The sequence below is a fragment of the Equus asinus genome, chromosome 14, assembly GCF_041296235.1.
Source record: "Equus asinus isolate D_3611 breed Donkey chromosome 14, EquAss-T2T_v2, whole genome shotgun sequence".
Classification (NCBI taxonomy): Eukaryota; Metazoa; Chordata; class Mammalia; order Perissodactyla; family Equidae; genus Equus; species Equus asinus.
Window position 1 is genome coordinate 40,538,749 of NC_091803.1, and position 27,475 is coordinate 40,566,223.

General features: G+C 57.0%; 2 protein-coding genes and 1 non-coding gene across 3 annotated transcripts; all 3 read left to right on the plus strand.

The window, feature by feature from the left end:
- The first annotated feature begins 10,693 nt into the window (after positions 1 to 10,693).
- Positions 10,694 to 12,096, plus strand: PRM2 (protamine 2). The gene is made up of 2 exons (XM_070483993.1): positions 10,694 to 10,952; positions 11,927 to 12,096. Exons 1-2 carry the CDS (start codon positions 10,694 to 10,696, stop codon positions 12,094 to 12,096), a joined length of 429 nt encoding a protein of 142 aa, XP_070340094.1.
- A 618-nt stretch (positions 12,097 to 12,714) lies between these two features.
- On the plus strand, positions 12,715 to 12,984 carry PRM3 (protamine 3). Its single transcript, XM_014849970.3, has one exon. It carries the CDS (start codon positions 12,715 to 12,717, stop codon positions 12,982 to 12,984), a length of 270 nt encoding a protein of 89 aa, XP_014705456.1.
- Positions 12,985 to 15,969: 2,985 nt separating this feature from the next.
- Positions 15,970 to 18,172, plus strand: LOC106836750 (uncharacterized). The gene is made up of 3 exons (XR_011494024.1): positions 15,970 to 16,345; positions 16,750 to 17,038; positions 18,013 to 18,172. It is a non-coding gene; the product is annotated as an uncharacterized protein (transcript).
- Positions 18,173 to 27,475: the final 9,303 nt, after the last annotated feature.

The following is a 27,475-nucleotide window of genomic DNA, read 5'->3' on the forward strand; positions in this document are numbered from 1 at the left end:
TCGTCTGCCCACACGGCAGCATCAGCACCACAGCCCCTGCCTCGCTGCTCCTCTCAGAAGCCGGCCGACACTAACACTAGCGTCCTGCTGTCCTGCGTCCTCTCTCTGGCTCGGGGCCAGGGCTCCAGCCGCGCTCTCCTCGGTCTGGTCTCCTCTGTTGTTCCTTCTCACTCCTGCCGGGAAACAGTCATGCTTGATTCTCCCGTTTCAAAACCAAACCAAACCCAGCCTCGTGGGCCCACTTCCTCTGGCCCCGCTCTCCTGAGCTCCTGTTCCTCTTTGCAGTGGAAGTCCTTGGAGGAGCTGTCAGCGCTGGCTCTCCACTTCCTCTCCTCTCCTTCCCTCTCAAACCCGCTCCCGCCAGCTCTCCTCGCCCCACCCCTTCGCACGACCTGTGCCCAAGGTCACCAGAGTCCTCCAGGCTGCCAACTCCAGGCCTGAATTCCCCGTCTCCCTCTGCCGAGTGAGTCGAGGCAGCTCTCTTCTCTCCTCCCCGGAGCCCTTGGTCCATGTGGCTCCCTGGACCCCGTGCACTCTCCCGGCTCCCTCAGACCTCTCTGGCTGCTCCTCAGCTCCCCAACTTCCTAACGCTGGGGGTCCCCAGGCTTGCTGCTGGGGACTGTGGGGACTGTCTTCCTCTCCATCTCTACCCACCCCCTCGGGGCTGCAGTGGCCCCAAAAGACGTCCACGAGCTAATCCCTGAAACTATGACTCTGTTACCTTCCACGGCAGGAGGATTTCACAAACGTGCTTAAAGATCTTGAGCTGGGGAGATTATTCTGGATTATGCAGGTGGGCGCAATGTAATCACGGGGGAGCCTTAGAAGGGAAAGAGGGAGGCAGGAGGGGCAGAGTCAGAGAGATCTGAAGATGTTACCCTGCTGGCTTTGCAGATGGAGGAAGGGACCACGAGCCCAGGAATGTGGGCAGCCAGAAGCTGCCAGAGGCCGGGGAGTGGGTTCTCCCCCGGAGCCTCCAGACGGGATCAGAGCCCGGGGAACGCCTTGCTAGTGGCCCCACAGATCTGTTTCGGAATTCCGACTCGCAGAACTGTGGATAATCAATCTGTGCTGTTTTAAGCTGCGAAATTGTGGGGCTTGGTGACAGCAGCTATCAGACGTTAATTCAGCGATCTCATCCAGTCTCAAGACGGACATGCTGACAAGGCCCGAATGGGTCACCTCCAGCCCAGACGGCAGGCTCAGATACCGAACTGCCTACTCGACGCCTCCGCTGAGACGCCCCAGTTCTGGGCCTTCCTCCCCGATGCCGCTGATGGGGCCTCCCTCCTTCCAGGTGCTCGTGCCAAAAGCCTCACAACCATCCCCAACTCCTCTTCATCTCTTCCTGCCCCCATCAAGGCTGCTGGTAAGTCCTGCTGGCTCCATCTTCAAAACGGAGCCGGAATCAGACCACTCCTTGCCATGCCCACTGCTGCCACCTGGTCTGAGCCGCCTGCCCCTCCCATCTGCCATCCGGCTCCCTGCCTTCACCCCTGCCCCTGCGGTCTTCTTGATGCAGCAGCAGAGGGGTCCTTAAGTCAGAGAATGTTGCTCCTGTGGTCCCCATCTCCTTCCGAGTAAAAGCCAAATCCTCAGGTCTCTAAGTGGTGTCCCCCCCACCTCTGTGACCTCATCTTCTACTGACCCCCTACCTCTCTCTGCTCCAGCCACACTGGCTTCCTTAGTGTTTCCTGAACACAGCAGATACATCTCCACCCCAGGGCCTTTGCACTGGCTGCTCCCTCTGTCTGGGATACTCTTCCCAGACATCCACATGACTGACTCCCTCATTGCCTTCAGGATTTGCTCAAATGTCACTTTATCAACAAGGCTTGCCCTGAGCACCTTGAATTGTCATCCCCAGTCGCCCACAGCAAGCCCAGCTGTCCTCATCCTACTCTGCTTTTCCTGTTTCCCTTTCAATATACTATACATTTCCTTATTTATCATGTTGCTTGCTCTGTCTGCTGCACTAGAATATAAACTCCATGAGGGTGAGGATCTTTGTTTTGTTTATGTTGCTTAGAATCGCGCCCAGCACAACGGGCATTCAATAAATATTAACTCAAGAAATTCATAAATGGAAAGGGATTGGGGTAAAGGTTAACAATTCTGAAGCCACTATGCAGGTACGCTGGAATTGAAAAATTCAGTAAATGGACGGTGGAGGACAGGTGCCAGGGTTCCCACTCCTGGGGTGGGAGGTGACAGCCAAGCAAGGGAAGAGGCCAGAACGCCCACGTGCTGGTGCATTACAGCTGGAGACATCAGCCGGAACTCTGATCCAGGTTTTAACAGTGGTCCAGGTAGCTACACGTAGAAATATTGACAGATTTGCACACATGTGCAGGAGAATATGCACACACACATTTTCTTGCTCTGTCAGCTGAGACAACACCACCCCGTAGCAATGAGCCACCCAGCCTCCAGATCATGGTTTCTAACACCATTTCCAACAAGGCACCGGGGCTCCTGGGAGAAATGGCTGATTCTAGGTCTGAGACAGGAAGCATACAGGGTGGGCCTGGAGCATCTCCCAGGGCCAGAAAGTAAGGAAGTGCGAGAAAGTTCACAATGATGGGGGCGTGGCAAAGGGACACGGGAGCCAACGGAAGGAGCTCCTCACGGCCACAGCTGGAACAGCTTAATAAATAAAGGAGTACTGGATTGTAGCCCAAAGTACGAAATATCCCTGAGTCTACATTGTTATAAATATATGATTAAGTAAGTCAATGAGGGAGCAGAGACCGTTTTTCAGTGTAGAAGAATTTCAAAGAATTTATGTATGTACTCTGCCCTGAAGGAGGTGGGACGTGAGGTCCCCTCCCTTAAATGGGGGCCTCACAGAGTGACTTCCTTCCAAGAATATTGTACAAAACGGGGAAAGGAAAAGAGTACCTCTGCCACAGAGAAACCTGACAAACGCTCCCTCGGCCAGGTGGGCAAGGTCAACATCGACCGTGGTAGGTCATCTTGGGAGCATGTGCCCTCGATAGGAGGCAAGGAGGACCCCTTGACCCCACGCCTGACTGTTAGAAAAACATCAGACAAATCCCAATTCTGGGACGTTCTACAAAATACCTGATGTGTGCTCCTCAAAACTGTCAAGGTCAACAAAGACGAGGGAAGTCTGAGAAACTGTCACAGCCCAGAGGCGCCTGAGGAGGTGTGGTATCCTGGAGGGAATTCTGGAGCAGAAAAAGGACATTAAGGAAAAATGAAGGGAATCTGAATAAAGCATAGACTTTAGTTAATAATAAAGGATCAAAATTGGTTCATTAATCGTGACAAAGTTACCATCCTGGTATAAGATGTTAAAAATAAGGAGAACTGGATGTGACACCGTGAATTGGATCCTGGAACAAAAAATGGGCATTAGTGGGAAAATTGGTGAAATCCAAATCGAGTCTGGAGTTGGGACGCTTTTTAGTTGTGACACGTGTCACCGTGCTGTAAAATGTTAACGGTGGGGGAAACCGGGGGGACGTGTACGGGAACTCTCTGCAGCTAACTTCCCAACTTTTCCCAAAAGAAAAAGCTTATTAAAGAAAAAAAATAACCTCACACCTAAATGGGACTGCGATACATAGCGATCGCTCAGATAATGCGCTAACGGGCGTGGTTATTTTTTTTCTGATCACGGAAATAACTCATTCGACACTCAGCAGTGCGCTGGCCCTCAGACAGGCAAAAAATTCCAAACACTGCAAAAATGAACAAAATAGAAAGTGAAATCCGTCATCATGCCACTCCCCACCGCTAGTCCAATATATTCCATTCAGGACTTTTCCCTAACGAGAACAATTATTTTAGAATTTTTTTACCAACATGGGGTGATGCCCTGCATTTGAGCAACTGGACTTACTGTGGACCCCTTCCATCTCAGGGCACATCTCTCTACAGTGTTCTTCTGGACGGCTGCGAGCTGTTTGCAAATAGTGACAACTGACTGACCGTTTCCTGAAGATGAACGGTGAGTGGACAGTAAGAAGTTACTGCCAATTTTCCTCCCACAAACAATGCTCCAAAGCACGTCCTCCTACCCCACTTTTACGGACACGTGTGAGACTGTCTGCAGGACAGACCCCTGGCTGCGGAATTGTGGGGGCAATGGCATGTTTATAACGTTGTCATCTTACTGCCAAAAGGTTCTTTCATTATCCTGGGACTTGACTGCCCAGCTCTACCCTTCTCAAGGCAGAGGGAGCCCGCATGCCCAACCCCTGCCTTCATCTCTTTCCTGACATCTCTCCTTGACCAAGGCGGCTGTGGGTAGCCATTGTGACATCAAGATGTCAGGGTGGGACAGGGCACGCAGCATGACTGACCAACCAGGACCTCAGGGGACAGGACTGGACGTCCTTCTGAGACTCCGCGTGTGTTCAGCTGGCGGGGGTCTCGGTGGTCAGCGCTGTGTTTCCCGCCTGAGGCCACACCCCACAGCACTGGGGCAACGGGCAGGGAGCGGGTGCGCGACATTTCCAAAATCATGCGTGATCTTGCATTTGGAAAATGACCGTAAAAGCGTTTGCTCATAGAAAGCATCCATTTATCATTCAGGTCTTCGTTCAACAAATATTTGGGTTTCTTCTCCATACTGGTTACTCCCAGGACTGGCAGTGACACAGTGAACGGAACTGAGTTCCTGATCTCATAGGACTTGCATTCTTCTTGGACACAAATAAACGCAATAAGTACCACTTAGTGGCAAGCGCTGCATTTTTTAGGGTAACGGCCAGCTGCTAGAACAAGCAAATCGCAACAATCCAGATGGCCACTGAAGTCCTGGCTCCAGGCTAGGCCGGTTGCCCCTCTCACAGCTCCACGGGCCTCTTCCCGGGCGTATAACCCATTTCTGCAATGATGGCCCTAATGCCGCCTCCCGCACTGAGCTGTAGGGCCAAGACTTGTTTTTTCCTCTGTAGCCACAGGGCCCCCTTGCAGTTTCAAGCTTTTTCCTGTCCCCCTGCCGAGGACAGCTCCCACCAGCCCAGTCTCAGCTCACACGCCCCTCCTCAGAGTGACCTTGTGGCCCCTCCTTGTTGTTCTGGCTCCCAGACGGCCACGCTGTCCACGCCCGGGCCCTGGGTCCCTCCAGCTCCGTGGCGGAGGGCGAGAAGCACACCAGAGTCACACTTTCCTCCCGCGGTGTGACGCCGCTGGGAAGCGCAGCTCAGGGTCTTGACTGCCAGGCCTTGGAGCCCTCCCTGCTCTGTCTCCCTCCGTCCAGTGGCCGGACGTGGACGTCCCGGCCAAGCGGGAAGCTGTGTGTTTGAAAGCCAGAGCTGGTCGGCCTGAGGCCCTGAATGACTGCGTGCGGCAGAGCCACTGGCTCCCTCCCCAGCTGGGACATCCGCACTGGACAGATGTTGGCACAGCTGGCCCCTCTTGTCACTTGGCTCTCAGCTCAGATGTCACCTCCTGAAAAGGGCTCTCCCCCTCTAAAGTCACCCTCTAGTCATTCTCCGTCGCATCGCCTGACTCTCTGCGCGTTTGTCATAAACTTGGAAGTCTTGGATCATTTTCTGTTCCCGTGAATGCTGTCTGTCCAACTAGAAGGCAAGCTTCTTGGGACAAGAACGCTTGTCCCTCTAGCTCGGGCTGTGTTCCCACTGCCTGGAGGAGTGGCTGGCACACAGCAGGTGCTCAATAAAAGCCTGAATGAAGGTGCGAGCCAGCCCACAGGTCTCAAATGTGTCTCCTGGGTAAACAGCCGCCCTGCCATCCCACGGGCTCCTCGGGACCACGCAGCTCATCTATAAAAAGCATCGAGTGTTATGGGGTTGGGGGTGATAATTGTAAGGCAATCTAGACGTGCATGAATAAATGAAAATTTAGGGCTAGGCTACTGTGTGCCCCGGGCAGCCCTCCTAGTAACTCGGTGGATGTCAGCTTCAACGTCATGGTCAGGGGGTGGGGTTCTGGAAGTTTCTGGCTGCACCCCCTCTGGGGCAGAGTACTTGCTGTCTAACTATCCACTGGCCCCTTTCTCCTCCCTAGGAACCCCCGCTTCATTCCCAGGGGCAGGGTGCTCTCGCCATAAGGCGGATGATCCAGGGTCAGGACTCCTCGTGCCCCCCTCCCCCTTCCTTCTGGTTGGACAGTGGATATGGGTGATTTTCCAGCAGGTCCGAGGCTAGCCCTTAGCGTGCCTTTGTTCAAACTAGAAAAAAGACTTCCACTGTGAGCAGTCGCATTAGAAAAAAGACAGCTCCTATGGGCAGAAGTGTGTCTACACATGCCAGGCCTGGCTTGGCAAGCAGAGCACAGGCTGGATTTCATTTTCCACTCAGTCCTTTGGCTGAGAGCTTTGAGCAGCACACGAACTGCACAACTGTCCATGGCAGCCCTGATTTTGGACTATGAGGCAACCTTGAACATGGGAAGCACTTGCTGAAGGCAGAGCTGAAAGACGAAACATGCTTGGGCCCTGGATAAGGGCAGAGCCCCTACATCAGCCCTGGGAGGTCTTCCTCCGGATTTCTTTCCTTTTGGTTTTAAAAAAAAATAATTTATTTTTTAATAGCTTCAAAGTTACAGAAAAGTTGCAACAATCAACCCAAGAACTCCCTCCAGCTGATGGGTCGATTGGTAACATTCTCCTCCGCTCACTCCACCAGCCCCTTCTCCGTTCCTCCCTCCCTCCTTCTCTGTGTAGACGTGTACCCGTTGTTGCTGTTCGTTTTCTGAATCACTTGAGAGCAGCTGGCAAACACAATGCCCATGATCCCGATATACTCCCGTGTGTATGTCCCCAAAACAAGGACACCCCAATGACCATCCAAGTCACCTCTGACTGCTTAAGTGAAACCTCAAACTTCTATGCAAAAGCCACTTATTTCGGTTTTCTGTTCTAAGTAACCCAGTCTAATTCTAACTGATACCCTCTTCATCCTAACCCCCACGGGCATGTGGGAGGGACCAGACAAAGCTCAGGTCCAGCGCCATCCTGCCCACGCTCTCGCGGGCTCTCTGCTCCCACCACGTGGGCCTCTCTGACTCTCTACACCCGCCAAACACGGTTCAGCCTCACAACTCTTTTTTTTTTTCAATTGAGGTACGATTCATGTCACGTGAAATTCACCACTTTAAAGTGAACAACGCAGCAGCATTTGGTACATTCACACTGTTGTGGAACCTTCAACTCTATCTAGTTCCAAAACATTTTCGTCATCCCGAAAGGAAACCCCGTCCCCATAGGCAGTCACTCCCCATTCTTCCCATTCCTGGGCAGCTGCCCGTCGATTTCTGTCGACGGATTTCCCTCTTTTGGACACTTCTGATAAAGGGAACCACACACCGTGTGCCGCCTCAGAACTTCACCCGTGCTGTTCCCTCTTCCCCGATGCTTTTCCCTCCATCGACTCTGACTCATCCTTTAGGAATTCACCAGCACTTCCTTAGGGGGCTGTCCTAGGGCCTCCTATGAGGTCACATGCCCCCCCCATACACACACCCTCATAAAAACCTACAGTTTCTCTTCTCAGCATTTTTCACAATTACAATTATTCTGTGTGGTTATCTCATTCGTGTTTCCCCGTAGTTACATTATAAAGTTTATTAGGCAGCAATGCATCTGCCTTATTATCACTGTACCCTGGGGCCTAGCCCAGAATGTGGCACGCCGTAGGTGCTCAATAATATTTTGTTAATTGACTGACTGAACGAACGAATGAGTGATTGCCCTTGGAGAGATGTCCTCTTGTCCCCGCTCGGCTGGTGACACGGGAGGCCCTCCTGCATCATGACCCGGCCCTGCCCTCGCCCAGGGCCCCCCACATGCCCATATATGGACGTGAGGCAGGACAGCTCTGGTGTGCGAGGTCCAGGCCTCTGCGACCTCACAATGCCCCGGGCCTCCCCCGCGTCTATAAGAGGGCCCCGGAGCCGGCCCCTGGCTCACAGCCCACGAAGTTCCACCTGCTCACAGGTTGGCTGGCTCAACCAGGGTGGTACCCCCTGCTCTGAGCACCCGGGCCGACTCCATCCATCACCATGGCCAGATACAGATGCTGCCGCAGCCAGAGCCAGAGCAGATGCCGTCGCCGCCGGAGACGAAGATGTCGCAGGCGAAGGAGGAGATGCGTTCGGCGGAGGAGAGGTAAAAAGGGTGGAGGGGGGAGCTGGGGGTTCAGCCTGGGCCGGAATCGCCTCTCACCCTCTCTCGCTCCCCCCGCAGTGTGCTGCCGCCGCTACACTGTCCTGAGGTGTAGGAGAAGACGATAGTGCACGAGATAGCAAGTCCACCACACTCCTGCCTGAAATTTTACCAGCCTTCAAGACCTTCTTGCCACATCTTGAAAATGCCACCATCCCAGTGAAATGAACAGGAGCCTGCTAGCGAACAATGCCGCCTGTCAATAAATGTTGAGGACATCACTGCACTTCTTGTCTCTTTGCCTTGAGAGGGAGCTCAGGGGAGGGGGGTGCTGCTCGGGGATTGGAAGTGGGGAGAGGGCTTGGGGATGCCGGGAAGAGGGGACACGAGAGTGACGGTTGTCACACTGGATCTTGTTCCGGACTCTTGACTTGCTCTCAAGTCACACCCCAAAATCTGCCTCCCCCCAACCACTCCTTTGTGGACCCCTCCCTGGTGGGGAGAGGAGCCTGGTCATGCTGGTTTCTGAGTACGTCCCTCCCGCCCCACCGTCGAGGGCCGGCTGAACGTTTACCAGCTTGAGATTTACTAGCCCATCACTACACCCCACCAATCCCCAACATGCCCACACGGGTTTATTTCAGCCCAAAGCTCAGAGTCCCACTCTGAAAAAGTGGCTTCAGAACTTCCCATTCATGTTGCGGCCCTAGACGTTTCAGGCTCCGCTGGGTAGAGGGATGACTTGCCCCCAGGGAGCTGAGCTGAGCTTTCACGTTAATCCTCATGGATGGAGGCACAGCATCCTCACTTGAAGAAATAGGGCAACTCGCCCACCTCGTCTGCCTGCTCCACTCATGACACGCCCAGGCTTTCAAAGCCCGGAGACGTGAGGACGGCTCCCAAAATACCAACAAAGGGGATCCCAGTGGACTTTAGTTTACTTGGCTCAACTCGGTTCAGAGAACTGTCAGATCCTTTGACACGGAGCTCAGTCACAAAGCCCAGGGCATTTATCAGGGACCTGGAGCTCCGAAACCCTTTTCCCTGAAAGGACAGGGCCACCCCGCACCTCAGAAATGTCACGGCCGCGGCTTCCATTTATCATGCGTACAGGGGTTCCACATTCATCACTGTCGGCCTCACACCGACCTTCCAGGACACGTATGGACAACCCCATCTTTTCAGGTGTGGACACTGAGCAGGGAGCTGAACCCACTTCCAGGTCCCCAATTCCTAGCTTGCCTCTCCGATCCCAGGCAGATGGAGGCAGGATGGCTGAGCAGAGACCAGCTCTGGCCGTGGAGATTCTGGTTTGGCAGGGTCTGGGGGTGAGGCCCGGGCATTTGTATTTTTAACAAGCGCCCTAGGGAGCCTCAGCAAGAGGCAGCACGCAGCCGCCAGGACAGAACTGAGCCGTCCGTATCTGTTTCGTGTCGCCGCTGTAACAAATTCCTGAAAACTTCATAGCATAAAACACATTTATTATGTTAGTTATGCAGGTCGGAATTCCCAAATGAGGCTTAGGGGGCTCCAATCCAGGTCTGCGCAGGACTGTGTTCCTTCTGAAGGCTCTAAGAGAGAATGCTCTCTTTCCCAGCTCCTAGCGGCCACCTGCACTCCTTGGCTCATGGCCCCCCCTCCATCTTCAAAGCCGGAGGCGTAGAAGTACCCTCTGCCTCCCTTCTCCATCTTAGGAGGACCCATGTGACCACAATAAACCCACCTGGATAGTCCCAGATGATCCCCCAACTCTAGACCCTTCACCCGCTCTGGCATGTGAGTGACATGCCCAGGTTTGGGGATCAGGGCCCGGCCACAGTGTTTCAGCTGCTAGGATTCTGACTCGGGGTTTTAATGGGGTCATCCCTGTACCGTGAGAGGCCCAGGAGGAGGGCAGAGCTGGAGGAGGGCAGGGCGTCCTCGGGCTGGGAAAGGGGGCGGAGGGCCACAGGCACGGACTCCGAAGCCCGGCTTTGCAACTTATTTGCAGAGTGACCTTGAGCAAGTCACTTAACCTCTTCATGCCTCAGTTTCCCCCCATGGAAAACGGGGCTAAGAATGTGGAGTGAATGGGTATGTGGAAAGTAAATAAGGGCCTGGCATACAGTAACCCCTAAATAACTGTGTGGACAGATAACGGGTAATGAAGGCCCCCCCGCCCACGGCACAGCCCCAAAGGTGGTGAGGAAGATTCTGGAATACTATGTATGGATTCCCACCAGTGGGGTGGGACGAGGGCCTGGATTTGGACCAGAAAGAGTTGGCGCCCTTCTTGTGGCCCGAGAGTCGCACCTGCTCCTTGGGACCAGGGACACGTTTTCAGGTAAGACAAGGGGGTGGCTCGCCCTTCTGGGCCCGACTGGCTGTGGCCCGGGCTCTGTGTTGCCTCTGTGCGCAGGCCAGGGCGGGGACAATAGTGGGGCGGGGCCGCCGGGTCATAGTGGGGGGCCCCCTTTATATACGAGTCCCCGCGAGCGGCCGGCAGACCAGCCCAACAGTAACAGCAAGAGCAGGTGGGCAGGCTGAGCCGTGGCCCCCCTGTCCCCAAGGTCAGCTGCAGCCTCAGCCTGAGCCGCCTGCCCCATCAGCACCATGGTCCGATACCGCGTGCGGAGTCCCAGCGAACGGCCCCAGTCGGGGCCTGGGCAGCAGCACGGAGGCGAGGACCAGGGTCAGGAGTCGGGGCACACCCCAGAGAATATCGAGGCTGCTCGGAGGACCGCCGGGAGCTACTACCGCTACAGACGACGGCGCTGCTCCCCAAGGAGGCTGTACAGGCTCCGTAGACGGCGCTACCGCTCCTCCAGGAGACGCAGGAGACGCCCCTGCAGGCGCCGGAGGCATCGCAGAGGTCGGCCGCCCCACCTCGCTCCCTCTCCCTACCCTGACACCCCCAGGCCATGGCACAGGGGGGCAGTGGGTGGCTCGGGCAGCACCGGGACCCTGTCCACCTTGACAGTCCCCAAGCCCCATCCTTGCCCCCATCTCTGCCTGGATCCCCTAGATGGCCCCATAACCGGGACTTTCTCTTCCCAAAGTCTGCAGAAGGGTGAGGCGGAGGAGAAGATGCAGAAGGCGGTACTAGCCTTCCGGGGCCCGACCTGCTCCTGGTTGGAAGTTAAGAGAAAGTCACCTGCCGAAGGACCACCTCTCAAGACCACAGCAATCCCCCCCCGACGTTGGATGTTCAAGCCCTGAGTTTGCAAGGAGCCCACAAGATCTTGAATAAAACGAGCCGAAAGTCATCGACACAATAAAGCTTGAGAAAAGAAACGTGCTGGCCTGTCAGGGTCTTCTTTACGCAAATGGCACAAATTCTTCTGGGGGTGGGGGCAGGAAGGGGGACTGGGGCTCAGGGCTCCCTCCTAGGCACCAGGCACCATGCTGGCATGTTACTCTGGCTCTGGGTGATGGAGGATGCCATCCAGAGCCAAGGTTTGATGCTGGGCCTTCCATGATGCCAAGGACCACAATGCTATTCCACAACCAAAGAATCTTAAGGGACGCTGGGTAGACGATGTGGGAAGCAGGTCTGGCATGCTCCAGCAAGAAAAGGCCAACACGGAGGGAATAAAAGACAAGCGGCTGAATTGTGTGGGCCTTGTGGGTCGCTAGAGTTTTGATGGGACCCTGCACTACTACGCACTTCTGAAGTCCGTGTCAGCAGGGCCACGCTCCCTCTGGGGACGCCGGGACAGAATCCGTTCCTGCCTCTTCCCAGCTCCTGGTGGCTCCCCGTAATCCTTAGTGTTTCTCGGCTGTGGCCGCATCCCGCCATCCGTGGTCACAGTGCTGGCCGTGTGGACTCTTGACTGCCTCTCACAGGGGCGCAGGCTATTGTACGGAGGGCCCGCCCAGACAATCCAGCAAGGGTCCTCATGCAGCCTACCGCAGCCACAGAGGACTTGGGGCTCAAAATCGGCAAGACCTCATTGACCTGCTGGAAAATGGACCCCCAGTGCTCAGAAATGACCCAGGGGACACCCCCCTCCTGAGCTGGAACTGTGTTGTACGGGTGTGTGTAACCAAAGAGCCCTGTAACCTCCAAAGCTTAGGACCCGCTGCTTTTAAAGGGTGATTTTTGGGGACGAGAAGGGGTTAGTAGGGTTTTCTTTAGTTTTCTAGAAGTAAAGCTTACACAGAGCGCACGGGTCTTAAGTGCACCTGTGTAGGCACCGCTCAGGTCAAGAAACCAGCGCTTCCAGCCCCCCGCACAGGTCGCCGCTGTTCTAACCATCCTCATGTCCTGCCGACAGCTCTCTTGGGCTAAGTGTTTCTGGGATGTGGGGAGGAATCTGTGCTCTCCTGCTTCCAGAAATTCTACCCCCAACTCTCCGCCCAGCTCAAAGGGGGACTTTTGCCAGGTGGGGCCCAATGGAGGAGGCCATGTGGTGGGGTCACATGGCATCCTGCCTCTGCCTCCCGGAACCCAGCGGGGCCACTGGTAGCCAAGGTTTGAGTCAGGTGTCAGCCCAGACTCAGGTGTCCAGGGTGGGGGAGGGGTATTCTGGGGCCCCTTTGTGATGTCAGCGCCCTGCCCGCCACCCTCACAGCCCCTCCGCTGCCCCCCAGTGGCATTCCCTCCCAGTCCAGAGAGGAAGCCAAAGTGAGCGATGGGTTCCCACTGTGCCAAGCTGGGCACGGGCCACAGCCGGGGCCACGAATCCTCCATGAAGAAGCTGGTAGCCTGCGTGAGTCAGGATAACTTCTCCCTGTCATCGGAGGGCGAGGAAGAGGAGGAGGCAGAGGAAGAGGAGGACGAGGAGGTCCCGGTGCAGGGGAAGCTGCTGCTGATGGAGGCGGAGCAGGAGGAGGAGGAGGGCGCCGAAGACGACGCTGAGGCGGCCCAGGAGAGCCCGGAGCCCAAGCAGACACACTCCTGACCCGCGATGACGGCCCAGGACGAGGTGCCCGCCGCTGTTCCAGCGAGGAGAGCTTTCAGAACAGAGTCAATAAAGAGTCTCCAAGAAAGGCTGCTCCTACTCTGTGTCCCTAACCCCGTGCCGGTGCGTGTGTGCAGGCGCGTGTGTGTGCGTGTGTGTGTGTGTAGGGAGGTTGAAGGGCAGGAGTCAGTGACCCCTGTCCCTGATGTCCAGCCAGAAGCTGTCACAAGGTCCGATCCCCGTGACGTCTCTGTCGCCGTCTCCTGCTTTGGGGGGTGGAAAACGTGGTGGCCTGGCTGGAAAGTCAGGCCAGGGGGAGCAGGGGGAGGCTCTCCTCCACATCTGAGCAGACACAGCACCCCATGGGACAGAGCAACCCCCTCAGCCAAACCCCCATTTTCCCACTCTAACCACAGACAGTCTTATCTTAAAGAGCGCTGGCTTGGAGCTCAGCAGATTTGGGTTCAAATTTCTTTCTGCTAGCTGTGCGACCTTGAGTGAGTCACTGCCTGTCTCTGATCCTCAGCCGGCCCCTCCCTGTTTAAGGGTGAGATTAATGGCTACCCCACAGGTCAGTGGTCAGGAGAATGAACTGAGATGCCTGGTGGGGTCGGGCCTGGCACATGGTGAGTGTTGGAGTCAGACCAGTATTGGTGCTGGAGTCGTGGTGGGTCCGTCCACCAAGCCAGCCCTGGTTTGGGGTCGGGGCTTGTGGAGGGGCCCGAGTCCTTCTCAGCCAGAGTCTTGGGCTGCTGTCTCACGTTCCAGGGGGCCATCCGTGCCCCCACCAGGGGCTCCCTTCGGCCTCCATCAAGGGGTCCAGTGATGGAGACAGAGCTGGTCCTTCATCAGAAGGCTGGGGAAGCTGCAGAACCCAGGCCCTGTGCCCACTTCCCCTACCTCCTTCTCCTTCCAGAAGCTTCTCATCCTGCCCCCGGCTCCCTTAACCCTTTTCTTCCCGAAAAACATGACACACGTGATCCCCACCCTCCTCCCTCAGGAGTCCCCCGGGGCACCAGCCATCGGCGACAAGGACCCTGGTCAGGGCTGCCGGGGTGGGGGAGGCGGCGCTCCTGGGGAGACCTGCTCTTTTGGCGCCATGTGTGAGCCTGCGGGGGGCAGAGGCGAGCGCCGTCCGCAGGTGGGGGCCTCATGGCCCGTGAGTCCTGCCCCCGCCCTCTGACCAGGGAGCCCGGTCAGCAGCTTTGTCCTCTTATCCGAGTCGCCCTGACACACCTGCCCATCCTTTCGCCCAGCAAACACCTGTCACACCCCCTCTGTAAGCCACACACCGTGCCAGTCACTAGGGGCCCTAACGTGAATCAAAAACACTTTCCGTCCTACTATGCACTCCAGGGTCCGGGGAGTGGGGGAGAATGTCCAGAGACCCAGAAAGTCTTCACAGCGTGGCCCAGCACCCGCCCGGCCCCAACCTGCCCCACCGAGCCCACACAGGCAGGGCCATTAACACAGAGCCGCGGGAGCCCTCCGTAATCCCTGTGGATCCCGTAGTGACCGTAAGGCTGGACTGGATTTGAATCCGAGCTCTGCTGCTGACTAGCTGTGGGACTCCGGGCTGGTGACTCAACCTCTCTGAGCCTGTTCCACCTTTGTAAAATGTAACAATCGTACCTATCTCACGGGGTGCATTGGTTTCTTAGAGCTACTGTAATAAATTATGACAGACTTAGTGGCTTAAAACGGCAGAAACTTATCCTGGAGTCTGGAGGCCGGAAGTCTGAACACAAGGTGTTGGCAGGGTGCTCCTTCCAGAGGTCCTGGGGGAATCCTTCCTTGCTTGTCCCCTCATGGCGGCTCCAGGTGTTCCCGGGCTTGTGGCTGCACGACGCTACCCTGTGCCCGCGCCTCCCCACGGGCTCTACCCTTGTGTGTCTTCTCTTGTGGCTCCTATAAGGACACGTCATTGGGTCCAGGGCCCGCTCGCACGATCCAGGGCACCCTCAAGATCCCTAATTTAATCACATCTGTGAAGATCCTTTTTCCAAACACGGTTGTGTTGCCGGGTCCAGGGGTTAGAATGTGGGCTTATCTTTTGGGGGCACCCTTCAGCCCACTTACAAAGGGTCCTTGTGAGGCTCGATGACAAAGATGCCCAGAGAGGGCGGGACCCAGAGCCCAGCCTCACTGGAGGCGCTCGGTGAATGAGGGATGTTTCCACCCTCAACAATGTGACATGTTTATTAAGAAATAAACTGCCATAGGGCCGGCCCGGTGACGCAGCGGTTATGGTCGCACATTCCACTTCGGCGGCCCTGGGTTCACCGGTTTAGATCCCGGGTGTGGACATGGCACCGCTTGGCAAAAGCCATGCTGTGGTAGGCGTCCCACGTATAAAGTAGAGGAAGATGGGCACGGATGTGAGCTCAGGGCCAGTCTTCCTCAGCAAAAAAGAGGAGGATCGGCAGCAGATGTTAGCTCAGGGCTAATCTTCCTCAAGAAAAAAAAAGAAAGAAAGAAACCCATAAAAGCGGATGACAGCAAATCCTTGTAACAAGTGGCAAAGTTGTGCAGGAGTGGAAGCGGACAATGGCGGCCAGATGGGGGGCTGGCTGGCGGAAGGGAGATGGAGACGGAGGGAGTTTCGTGGGTGGAGAAGAGGGAGGTACAGGCGGAGAGCGGCCGAGAGCTGAGCCCAAGGGCGTGGGCCACGGCATGGGGTGGGGGGCTGTGGACGGAACCCCCGAGGTGAGGGGACCTCATGTGCCCACACATGGGGGCTTTCCTCTTAAGGTGCTGGGAGGCCGGAGCAGGGATGGCGTGACCCCAGCTGTCCCACGGGTCTTTGTTACCAGGGGATGGAGTAGAGTCAGGAGGCAGGAGCCAAGGGAGGAAGACGGCTTCCAGGAGACTCCGGCGGCTCCACAGGCACCTCAGGCTCCCGAGAATACCAGGAAGGAAGGAATGACATCTCTTTGTCAGATGCGGAAACCAAGCCTTGAAAACCAAATGACCCACCCAAGACTGGACATTAGGATGAAGCGGGGTTCGAACCCGGCTCTAAAGCTCCCGGCGTTCAGTCTTGCTGGCGAGGTGGGCTTGCCAGGCTGGCCCCAGGACCACCCCCCAGGCCACTGGGTTCCTCTCATCATTGTCCATCTGGTAAGCCAGCCAACCCATCCGACATCATCTGCCTGAGCCCCGGTCGTCTCCCCATCAACCCTGTCCCCACCCCACCCCCCGGCCGGCTGCCCTGGGCTCCCAGCTTCCGAGCCGCCTGGGCGAAGAAGACAAACACCCGAGAAAGCATACACAACGTTTATTGAGCCCTTCCGGTGGGCTGGACCTGAGCCGAGGGCTGGACACGGAGGCTCCCGTTTAATCCGTCCGATGTCCCTAGGAGGTAGGTATTCCTGTTGTCCCCATTCTACCAAATGGGAAACAGGGACCTGGAGAGGTGAGTGTCCAGAAGGAAAGGAAGGAGGGCATCTGGGCTGCGGACTCAGCGCGAGCTGACCCACGGGTCCCTGCTCTTAATCAGAGATGGGACGACCCCAGAGTGCCCCTGAAACCTGTCCCGCCCTGCGGGTTAGGGGCAGGGACAGAGGGCTCTGTGCCAGCCGAGCCGCATCTGTTACACCCCTGTGACCTGTGCCATCACAATCGGCCCCAGCTATATAACCAGGGGCCGCCAGGGCCTCTGTAAATCTGGACGTGCTGGAAAAGCAGGAGGGGAGGCCTCTGCCCCTCCAGACGTGGCCTCCCATGGACACCAAAGCACAGGGCCTCCCCGTCACCTACTCTCAGCCCCACAGCAACTCTCGGCCCCAAAGCCACACCTGCAGCCAGTGCGACTGCAGCCACCACTGCCAGAACTGTAGCCAGAGTTTCGCCACCGGCCGCTGCAGCCAGAGGTCAAGCCCCAACGCGCCAAAGCATCACAGTCATACCACGCACTCCCACTCCGGTCCCGCACGGCCCATCACCCACTCCTGCAGCTACTCCAAGAAGAGGAAGAACCTGAAAAGACAGGGGAGCAAGAGGAAGGCGGTGAAGAGGAGCCAGCGGGTTGGCAAAACACAGAGGTGGCACTCAGGTACCTTTCAAACGGGAAGGGCCACAGGGCCCCCCAGGGGAGGGGCGGCAACCCAGCTGGACCTCGGGGGCAGGGAGGGGAAGGCTGCAGCCTCCAAGGGGGAACACAGAGGAACGACAGGCAAGGGCCAAGAGGGAGGGGCAACGGTGGCTCCGGCTGGTTGTATATGTGATGCATTGCTGGACTAGTCCTTTGGATAAATTGGATGAGTTATTGGGAGGATGGACAGATGGCAGATTAGCTAGATGGAAGCTTGGCTGGTGGATGAGAGGCAGGGTGGATCCATAAATTAGAAGGTTGGTTAGGTAGAGGCATGGGTGATAGAAGGGTTAGGTGATTGCTTGAGTGGATGGAGGGAGGGAGGGAGGGAGGGAGGGAGGGAGGGAGGGTGGAGTGAAATGCTTGTTGAATGACCAGCAACTCGAATGGATGTGGTTAGCTGAACTGGATCGATGCACTGGTGGGAGAAAGAAATTAGTTGGTTGGGTAACGGTTGATCCACAATAGTTGGACGTGGCTGGAAGGACGTGGATGGTGAACGGATGGTGACTTGGTTGGACGTAGTTGGAAAGATGGAGGTATGAGTATTGATGGGAGGATGGGCATTTGATGAACTGGTTAAACACTGGTTGGCTGGGTGGCTAGAAGATGGGTAGATGAACGGATTGAATGGTTAATTGGATGGAGGGAGTAATTGAATGGACCAACTGATGCAAGAACGGACGTCTGGGCTCGATAGGCAGCCTGGATTAATGTCGGGTAAATGGACGGACTGGGTGAACTCGCGGAGGGGTGGGTGATAAACGGGATAAATGGATGGATGGATTCACATAAGTCAAAAGGACCTCGATGGTCTAAGCACCATCCACGCTGCATATCTCATTACAAAGGAGCAGGCTGACCCCAAGGAGAGGTTAAGTGACTTCAGGAAACACTCAGCTCTTAAAGGGCCCCTTTCTCATTCCCTTCCTTAGGGCGGAAACACAACTGAGAGGCACCCCACGGCTCATTCCTGTGTTGGTTTCACCCAAATGAGGACGCCATCCCGCGTGGAACGCTAGAAGGAAAGCATTCTGCAGGAACACGTTAACTACAGGGATTTCTATGCAACACTGATTAAAGCTTGCACACTGGATGACTCTTCTTGTGTTGGCATTTTAATTGCACTAAAGGTGTCTCGCGTTCGGGGCCCTGGTTTGGAAGCAGGAAGCAGGGAAGATGCTGCATAGGGAGTAGGGACGGGCCACGTGACCTCAGGAAAGCATAAGGAGCTAATGCTGGCACAGGGGCAGAAACGAATGAGGGGTGGGGACTCCGAGGAGCCTGTGAAGTAGACAAGCAACACTCTGCTTGCACACATGGGATGTCCATGGGCCCACACACTGTTTATGTGCTCCCCACGCAATAGTCTGCCCAGGAGCATGGCAGGAGACAGGCGGGAAGAGGGTCAGGAATGTGCATTCTGCAGTCCAGAGCATCCTGAATTTGAATCCTGGATCACTGAGTTGCCCTGCTGTGTGACCTTGGGCTGGGGATGAACCTCTCTGAGCCACACTTGTTTCAACAAACTTTTACTAAGGAACCGAATGTGTCTGGGGGCTGTGCTAGGCTCTGCGAACACAGAAGACACACAAGGCCCTGTGACAAGGTCCAGTGTGTTTCTAAAGATGCTGCTGGAGGCTGTTGTCGAGGACAGAAGGGACAAGAGGAAGAGCTGCTAGCCAGGTGTGGCCAGGAGAGAGGGACCACTGGCCTGGACGGAAGGGTGACACTGGAGATCTTCCGAGACAGGTGGGCGGGAAGGAGCACCTGCTTGTGCGGGGGTCAGGCCGAGGGCCAGCAGAGAGGGCAGAGGGGGGCGGAGCCGGGTCACAGCAGCCCGACGCGGTGAGGGCACCCAGCACGGGGCGGGGCACATGGTTGCCTGCTGTCCCTTTGGTGTCACATCTGGCATTTGGGCTAGAGGAACAGGGTGGAGCACGCGGAAATGGGAGGCAGGGCGGGCGTGGAAATGATGAGGCTGTCCTCGGCGGAGGCAAAGGGACCGGGAAGCATTGCGGGGGAGCCCTGGGGAACGCCCTCCGGTGGTGATCACCTGGCAGGCCACACATATACTGAGTCGCTGTGGTGCACACCCAAAGCTAACAGAATGTTTTATGCCAATTTTATCTCAATGGAAAAAAAAAGGAAGTCTGAGCTGTGCAGGCCCCCGAGCTCAGCAGAGCCCGCCCCGGGCCGTGGCCTGCAGGGGAAGGTCTCCTTTCAGATCGGTGTGTGACTTCAGAAAGTCACTTCCCCTCTCTGTGCCTTGGTCTCCTCGTCTGGAAAATGGCAGGGCAAAGAGCCTCCTTGGGGGGTTCACTGAGAGCCCACACATGCGGGTATCCAGCAGAGGGCCTGGGCCACGGTCTGCACCCCGGGGTCCTTGACCTCCCCTCACCACAGGGACAGGTTCCAGGTTGGCATCATGCGCCCCATGAGAGGGTGTGGGGAAAGGCCCAAGCAGGCGGAAGAAATCCCCATTTATGGAGCGCCTACTGGATACCAGATGCTTTGGCATAAGTGTTTCCACTGAATCCACACGCCCTCAGCAGGAGAGTTCCTGTTCCCACTTTATAGGTGGGGAAGCTGACTCAGAGGTGAAATGATTTGATTGAGGTCTCCTGGAGGGTAGGTCTGCGATCAGAGGTCAGTGCTCTGCCCAGAATCCCGTTTCCCACTTAAAAATGTAAGGCCCCATGATGCCATGATAGTCATTAACACCTCAGTGCAACAGAGTTTGGGAAGCCCTTCCAGGGAGCATGTTTTAAGGGAGGAGACAGAGACAGAGGGTCAGAGGATAAGGTCAGGGACTTTGAGCCCCGCTCACCAAAAGACCTCCTATTCCTTGGATGGTGTCCTTTTGTGATATGATCACTGGAAGCAGGGGATCTATTATAGACACATGATTTCTATAATAGAGGAAGTCAACTGGAAAGCAGACAGACTGGGTCACATGCGTGGTTTATGGACCCGTCATTAACCTCACATTTCCCTGAAACCAGCACTCAGAAAGAAAGCGGCACAAGCACACACAGATAGCCAGTCACATATACAAAGAAGTCGCCGTTCAAATCCGCTCAGACACAGAGAGCTAGGTTCACGTGTGAATTCCCAAATACACACACACACACACACACGCACACACGCATGCACGCAGACTCTCCCAGGCCTCCCCTCCCACAGCCTGAAGCACACACGCGCTCACCACCACACCCCTCCCCTCTCACCGCCAGACACACGATGATGAGAGGAAAAAAATCAAACCACAAATTCATTCTTTCGCTTGCTCGGGTTGGGGTGGGGCAGTGCTATTTTGGGGGCAGGCCTGCTGGAAACCCAAATTCAGGAAAGAGAAACAGATGCTAAACGCAGCCGCCCAGAGCTGTGCAGAGGCTGAAGCAGGCCTGTCTTGTCCTTCGGGTGGAGAGATCCAATTTCGCTGGGGGGCTGGGGTGCAGCGAGTCTGCGAAATAGATATGGCCCCACCTGTGGTGGGCCTGCCCGCTCAGCTGCCCGGGGCTGTCATTCCACCCACCCTGGTGGTCACTAACGGGACGGGACGCAGCAGTCCTGGGGGAGGGGGGTGGTCAAAGAAGAGGATTCGGAGCCTGAGTCGAGAGGCCCATTTGAAGTCCAATTCAGGAGGAAAAGACCTCAAACTGTAGCCACACAGACTCACGTTCAACTCCCAGCTCCTCCATTTCCTCGCTGGGCGACCCTAGGCCTGTCTCTTAACCTCTCTGAGCCTTAGTTGCATCTCATGCTTTGTGACGGGGTCCATGGGAGCGTGCTGTTCTTGTCTCATCCCCAGTATTTAACACGGGGGCCTGGCACGTAGGAGAAGCTTAGTAACTCTTTGTTGAATAAATGAAAAAATGAGCAAGCCTTAAAACAAAAGTGAGATGCCACTTGTGTACCCATTAAATGCGCAAAATGAGAAAAGGTTTGATGACAAGAAGCACGGGCGACGTCCCGGGGAAACAGATACTGTCGCACACGGCTGCCGACGGGGGGACACGCACAGACAGGACACTGGGCAGCGTCTGCGAATCCGTAAAGGGCTTCTCACACCCGTGGGCCAAGAGGACGCACTGGGAGAGTAAGGGTCACATTGTTGCAAGAGCAAAAAAACTGGAAACAACCTATGTGTCCATCCAGGGGACGGCTGCACGAACACACAAGGTTCATTGAGGAATAGCAGGCAGTTTTTAGAATAATAGGGTGATGGCCACGTGATCTATCCAGGTGGCTAGGATCTGTTGTCCAGGAGGAAAAGAGCAAGATGGAGAAAGACACAACCAGCGAGAGAGGAACAAATTCTACACAGAGCCACTGTATTTTTACGGGGAAAAACGCAGCTATGGAGGTGCAGAGAAAAAGATCTGGAAAGACAGGGACCAAGCTGGTGCCTGGAGTTACGTCTGGGGAGGGGAAGTGATTTAATTATTTTACGCGAGGAATTGAGAGAGCAAATTAAGGAGGAAAAAAGGAACGAGCATCAGGGAGAGGTCTCTGATGGGTGCTTAGTAAAGCTTTGCGGACTCTGAAAAGAGATAGTACAGGAATGTTGAATATAAACTCTGTGCCGGCAAAGTGGTGTTATTATCTCTTCTGAGCCAATGGCTTTGGTCCCTTTCTGGGCTAGCTGGTCTGGGCAAGGTGACACAGAAGGCTCTCTGCAGAGGGACTCATTGCCCCAGGGCAGGGAGAAGCCAAGCCCAGGCCCTGCCTTCCTCCAGCCCTACCCCACCCTATCAGCCTCACCCTATGGACCACCCTATAAACCACCAGCTGGTCTGGCACGCGGGGCCGCTGGCCGTCTTACCTTCTCCCCTCCCCCACTCCCCGTCTCCCGCCACCTGCCGCTGGGGTCCTCAGATTCTCGTCTCCATGCCTTTGCTTGTGCTGGGCTCGGCCAGGATGTTCTCCCTTGTCTACCCTTGGCTTAGTCCCACTTGATCTTTAAAATTCAGGTCAAGGATCACCTCCTCCCAGCCTGCCTCTGGGCCCTGCCAGCTTGGCCAGGCGCCCCTTCCTGCGTCAGCACCCTGGGCTTCCCACGTCACGGCCTCCCTGTCTGTGTGCCCCGAGACAACAGGCCTGCCCAGACAGAGAGGGCCGGCCGGATCTGACCTCTCATCACCGTGCCTGCCACTCTCAACCGCGTTCTCGTGGCGAGGGGACACTGAGTTCTGCCTCTCAATCTCCCCGGCCTGCTGTGTGGTCCCTTCTCACGTCCAGGCTCGCAGCTTTTGCAAATTCTTTCCTCCCCTCTACGTTCAGCTCCCAAAGGAAACTGCGATTGCTTCTTGTCCTCAGCAGCTATGGGATGGCATAGGGTACCAGATCGGCTTGTTAGAATAGCGTGTGAAAACATGACAAATGGACTCCCAGGAGGTCCTGAGGGAGCCACTGACGAAAACACACTGGTTCTGCCACGTTTGGGCTTTGGCACTATTCTTTGGGCCACTGGGTTAAGTCCACTTGCCTGAAGCCACGGGGCTGGTGGGGGTGGGGTGCTGGGACCGCAACAGGCGTCTAGACTCCACAACCAGGGCTCTCAGCAGTCCTCCTTCGGGCCCCTCCTGTGTTGGTGTCACTAACACCATAACAGCGACCGGCTAACACTTCACAGCCTCTCTGACCTGATCTCTCCCTTCTTTCCCCGTCACACAGGGATGACGGGTCTACTGGCAGCTTCTCATCAAGCCTTCCGAGGACAGCCGAGGAGCCAGCCTGTCACCACCTGGAGTCCAGCCACCGCTCCTGTCATCGCTCCGGGGCCAGTCAGCCTCCTCTGTCCCAGAGAAGTTTCTCCTTGGGCTGGAGTGTCCCCACAGCACATCCCTCCCCCACTGAGACATGCCATCTTTCAGGCTGTCGGGGCCACCGGCACAGCAAAGCCACCTCTCCAGGCGGGGTCTGGCCAACCCCCGGGGCCCCCCCGAATCACCTCCACCGAGTCCCACCGGCTCCAGGAGAGCCTTTCTCAGCTGGCCAATGGCGACATGAAGCTTCCACCTCACAACCAGGGGCAGAGCAAATAAGGCGACAGACCCCAAAGCTGCCACCTGGCCCCGCCCCAGCAGGGGCTCGCTCGGCAAACAGCCGTTCCTTCCCAGGTCTCCCGGGGTACGGGGGCTGAGCCCAGAACCCGGGCCGTGGACTCCCCGAGCAGTGCTCTCTTCCACAAAGCATCAACGTCCCAGTGTGGCACCCATTTCAGGGGCTAGCGTGGCGACCCCCACAGGGGTCAGGGATCAACATGGGGTGTGTTCCAAGGCCTCTACTGCAGGTCATTGAGGCTAACACCACAGCTGCCTGGAAGGCCAGCGCCAGGCAGCTCTGCCCACACCCAATCCTGCAGTGTCTCCTGCAATTAGGGGGAAAATCCAAATGCCTCCACCCCCACAGGGGCCTGCCCCCCCCCCTCACTCTCCACACCAGCTACGCACGGCTCCCCCCAGGTTCTCCAATGTGCCCAGCACTCCCACCACTGGGACTTCTTCTCTCTCCCTAGAGCCCTCTTTATCCGGCTTCTAGAAAGACCTCAACTCTGCTGTCACCGCCTCCTAGAGGCCTTCCCTGACTGCCTTCTCTCACTCCTCCCGCACTGCACCAACAGCTCCTCGCTCCCTTTCTCCCTGTTCATTGCCCCCCAGCACCTGCCACCATCTGAGACGATGGCGTGAATTCGCCGCCTGTCTGCTCGAAGACCCCTGGGCCCCTGGTGCCGGCAGATAGGAGGCACTCTATAAATACTTGCAGAATAAATACTGAAGGAGGAAAATAGATACGCTATTCCCCTTATCCTGCAGATGAGGAAACTGAGGCATGGAGAAGCTTGCCCCAGGTCACATGCTTATTACGTGGCAGACTGAAACTCAGGCCGCTCATGGCAGAATCGAGGCTCTAAGCCACACAGCTCAGGGCCCCCAGAGGCACGGGCTCCCGTGGGAACCTAGGCTGCCCCGTGGGTTCGGAGAAAAGGCGGGCAGAGGGGCACGGGGGCAGAGGGCAGTTTCAGGATTACAGGCCCTGTCCCGCGGCCACTGTTCCCAGCAGAACTGTGCCAGAGCTGGAAAGAGAAACTGAAAAACCTAGCTGTCCGGGCCAGGATCTTGACTCGTCCAAGCTGCTGGCTGGGCCCCTCACTCCTCGGGAACCATCCCGCACATCTGGCTGTGGTCCAGCAAGCTGTGAACACAGGGCTGTCCCAACGGCCCTGTGACAGGAAATCATCTGTGCTGAGCACTTTTCCCTGTGCCTGGCACTTGGCTCCCAGCTCTGCATGCCTTGCTGCTCTGTGAGGCACCAAACTTCCAGAACCCATTTTGCAGATGGGGCAAATGAGGTCCAGAGAGGGCAAGTGGCTTGCCGGAGGTCACACAGCTGGGAAGCAGCAGGCCTGGAGTCTGAAGGCAGCCCCTCAGGGCTCCCCACCCCCACCTGGCTTCCTGGGAGCCTAGCCCTGGTCCTCCACAAGAGCTGTCCAGGAGGCAGATGTGTGTCAATCAGCTCATTTCTTGTCTCTTCTGGCATCTGGATTTGGTTTCAAAAGAACTCAGGACTTCAGAAAATGAAACCAAAGCCATAGCAACTGTCGCTGTTGGTGGCGAGGAGAACACACACGTGCTGGCTGATTTGTGCCTGAGTCACCACAGCTTTCACAAGCAGGATCCGGTCAGGGAGGGCCGGGCCCACCGTCCAGGCCGGGAATCTGAGACTCAGAAGGGCCCAAAGCTTACAGACAAGAGGGAAGTCCCCACTCCTCCCCAGGCAGCCTCAGGATACACACGGATGACTCTGACTTCTTCAGCATCTACTATTTTCCCAGAAAACAGACCAGGATGCGAGGCCACCAGGAACCGGGGGTGGAGGGAGTTTAACAGCACAGTAGACATGGGCAAAAGCTTTGGGATCTGACATTCTGGGTATGAGTGTCAGCTCCGAGCCGTGTGCCCCTGGGCAAGTGACTCTCCCTGTGAGCCTCAGTTTCCCTATCTGTGAAATGGGCAGATTGGATGGCTGTCCCAATCCAGTGCTCTAAAGACTGGAAAGCCTTGAGCTCAGTCAGCTTAGGCCAATATATCACAGTAAACGAAATGAAGGAGAGGGATCCACAGCGATGGGTGGGAGTGTGGCAGCAAGAGGAGGGCCGAGAGGAGGCCTCAGTCCCCGGGGAAAAATAAATACTGTCCCCAGTAGCCGTCGAGGCTGTCGACGGGAGACACATGGGCCATTAGGTATTTATAGATTTCCCTGCGTGCAGAGGCCTGCCAAGGAGACATGATGCAAGGAAGACAAGTCATACAGGAGTCAGCCCAGCATGGCCGCCATCTCTGGGCCTGGACCACTGCCCTCAGCTCAAGTGGGAAGGAGGTGCCACCCCCCCACCACCCAGTGCTGGCACCCAGGGGCCTGGTTTACCCCCAAAACTCCCCTCCTTCCACTCCACCCGAGCCTTCTCTGGCTTCTCAAATGGGCTCAGGGATGAGGCCATGTGCCTGCAGGCTCCAACACGCTGCCACGCCCACAGGCACCCTCGGATGAGAGACAGTGACAGACAGCCAACGCCCACTGCAAGCCGATTATTCACGGGGGACTGTCCCAGGCACCTGACCCACAGTCACTTAGTCAACCCCCACCGCTCTGAAGGAGGTGCTACTGTTATCTCCATCACACAGACGAAGACACCAAGGCAGAGGGGTTAAGTTACGCCCAAGGTCACAAAGCTGGAAAGCTTGCAGAGCTGCAATTGAAATCTAGGGAGTCTGGGTCCAAAGTGTGGCTTTTAAGCACTGCTTTATATCTTACTCAGCACCCCCCACAGGCACGGCCCCAGCACTGCTCTGGAATGACCACAGCACCTGACCACTGGCACACGCTCGGCTCTGCGTCTTCTCTCTCATCCCCTTGCACAAGACGGAGCGTGCGAGCACATGACCCAGGGCGACCACATCAATGGCCACCACCAGCTGCTGCTGACACGAATTCAGGGAGCCGACAGGTCCCAAGAAAGGCTGGCTCCGGGACACTCCCTCGTGTCCAGGAGGAAACACAGGGGACCTGAGAGCTGCCTGGGGCCAGGGAAGGAAAGGGCCAGAAAGGCACCCAGGGCTTCAAGGAGAGGTGCAGGCTGGGCTGCAGCCTGTAGAGGGCAGTGTGCCCCAATGAGCGGCCAGCCACCGTGCCCCCAGCCTGGCCTGTCTTCTGTGTGACCCTGAGACCAACACTACTTACCCACCAGCTCCAACCCTCATTTGTTCTTTCTCTCCTTGAAAAATTACATGTGCCAGCCCCTTTCCACGACCCAGGATCGCTCACACACACCAGTGTACAAATCATAGCCCGCACCACCACCCCCATCATCCGGAGCCCAAGGTGGGGCTGCGGGTCCGGGTAGATGCTTGACCGGGCAGCGGGAGGGGAATCTGTCAGGCAGAGGTGGGGGAAGCGGAGGACTGGCCGGGAAACTCAAAGCAGGTTTTGGAACCACGGCATCTGAAAATGAACCATCTTTTCATTGGGCTCCAAAGCGCGTCTGGAGGTGCCCAGCGGCTCCTGTCCCCAAGCTAAGAGGGCGGAGGGTGTGCCTCGTGCAGAGCTCCCGAGGTGCCAGTCGCTGCGAATCACGGCCCCGCCCGGGCCTCAGTTTCCCCGGCAGTGGAGCAGCGGCGAGGGCAAGCCGAGGCAGCCGCCGGCCTCGCCGCCCCGCCCGGTTTCCGAGGAACTCGGCCGGCCCGCAGTAGAGGCGCCCTTCCCGCCGCCGAAGGATTCCTCCGAAGCCTGCGGTCAGGCCGCCGCTTCCTGGGAAGCCCAAGACTAGACCAAGGACGCCGACGGGCCGGGAGGGGTGCGGGGGCGGGACCCGGGGACCCTGGGGGCAGGGCGACGGCGGGAGCAGTGCGGAGGGGCGGGAGGCCCGGACCTTCAGGCCGGACCCCAGGCTCGGTGGAGAGGTCTAGCTCGAGGGGAGTAGAAGACAGAGACCTGGCGGGGGCGAGGGGTGCGTCAGGACCCGTGCAGAGCATCCTAAGGGCTTGGATGCACAAACCCGCGATCGAGCGTCCTGGGGGCAAAAGCAGGGACTTCAGGTCCCAAGGGGGCGTCCGAGAAGGGGCCAGCGGGTTCAGGGGCGGGGCCGGAGACCTTGATGGACGGGTCCTAGGGCTGTGCAGCCTGGGTCAGCGTAGGGGGCCTCCGCGGAGCGGGTCCCCGGAGGTTTGGAAAAGCTCTAGCTGGCGGGGGCCCGCCGCGCGCCAGCGCCACCCTTGAAAAAGAAACCGAAAGTGGCGGGGAGGGCGGGTCCTGAGGGGGGGGCGGAGCCCGCGGGGCGGGGCCTGTCGCCGGGCCCGCCCCCACGCCGGTTTAAAAGACTGGCGCAGGGGCGGG

Bases quoted from the DNA above. Each gene is read 5' to 3' on its own strand.
- PRM2 (XM_070483993.1), top strand. From the start codon at position 10,694: ATGGTCCGATACCGCGTGCGGAGTCCCAGCGAACGGCCCCAGTCGGGG. The intron at 10,953-11,926 runs GTCGGCCGCCCC...TGCCTCTCACAG, and splicing joins GCGCCGGAGGCATCGCAGAG to GGGCGCAGGCTATTGTACGG.
- PRM3 (XM_014849970.3), top strand. From the start codon at position 12,715: ATGGGTTCCCACTGTGCCAAGCTGGGCACGGGCCACAGCCGGGGCCAC.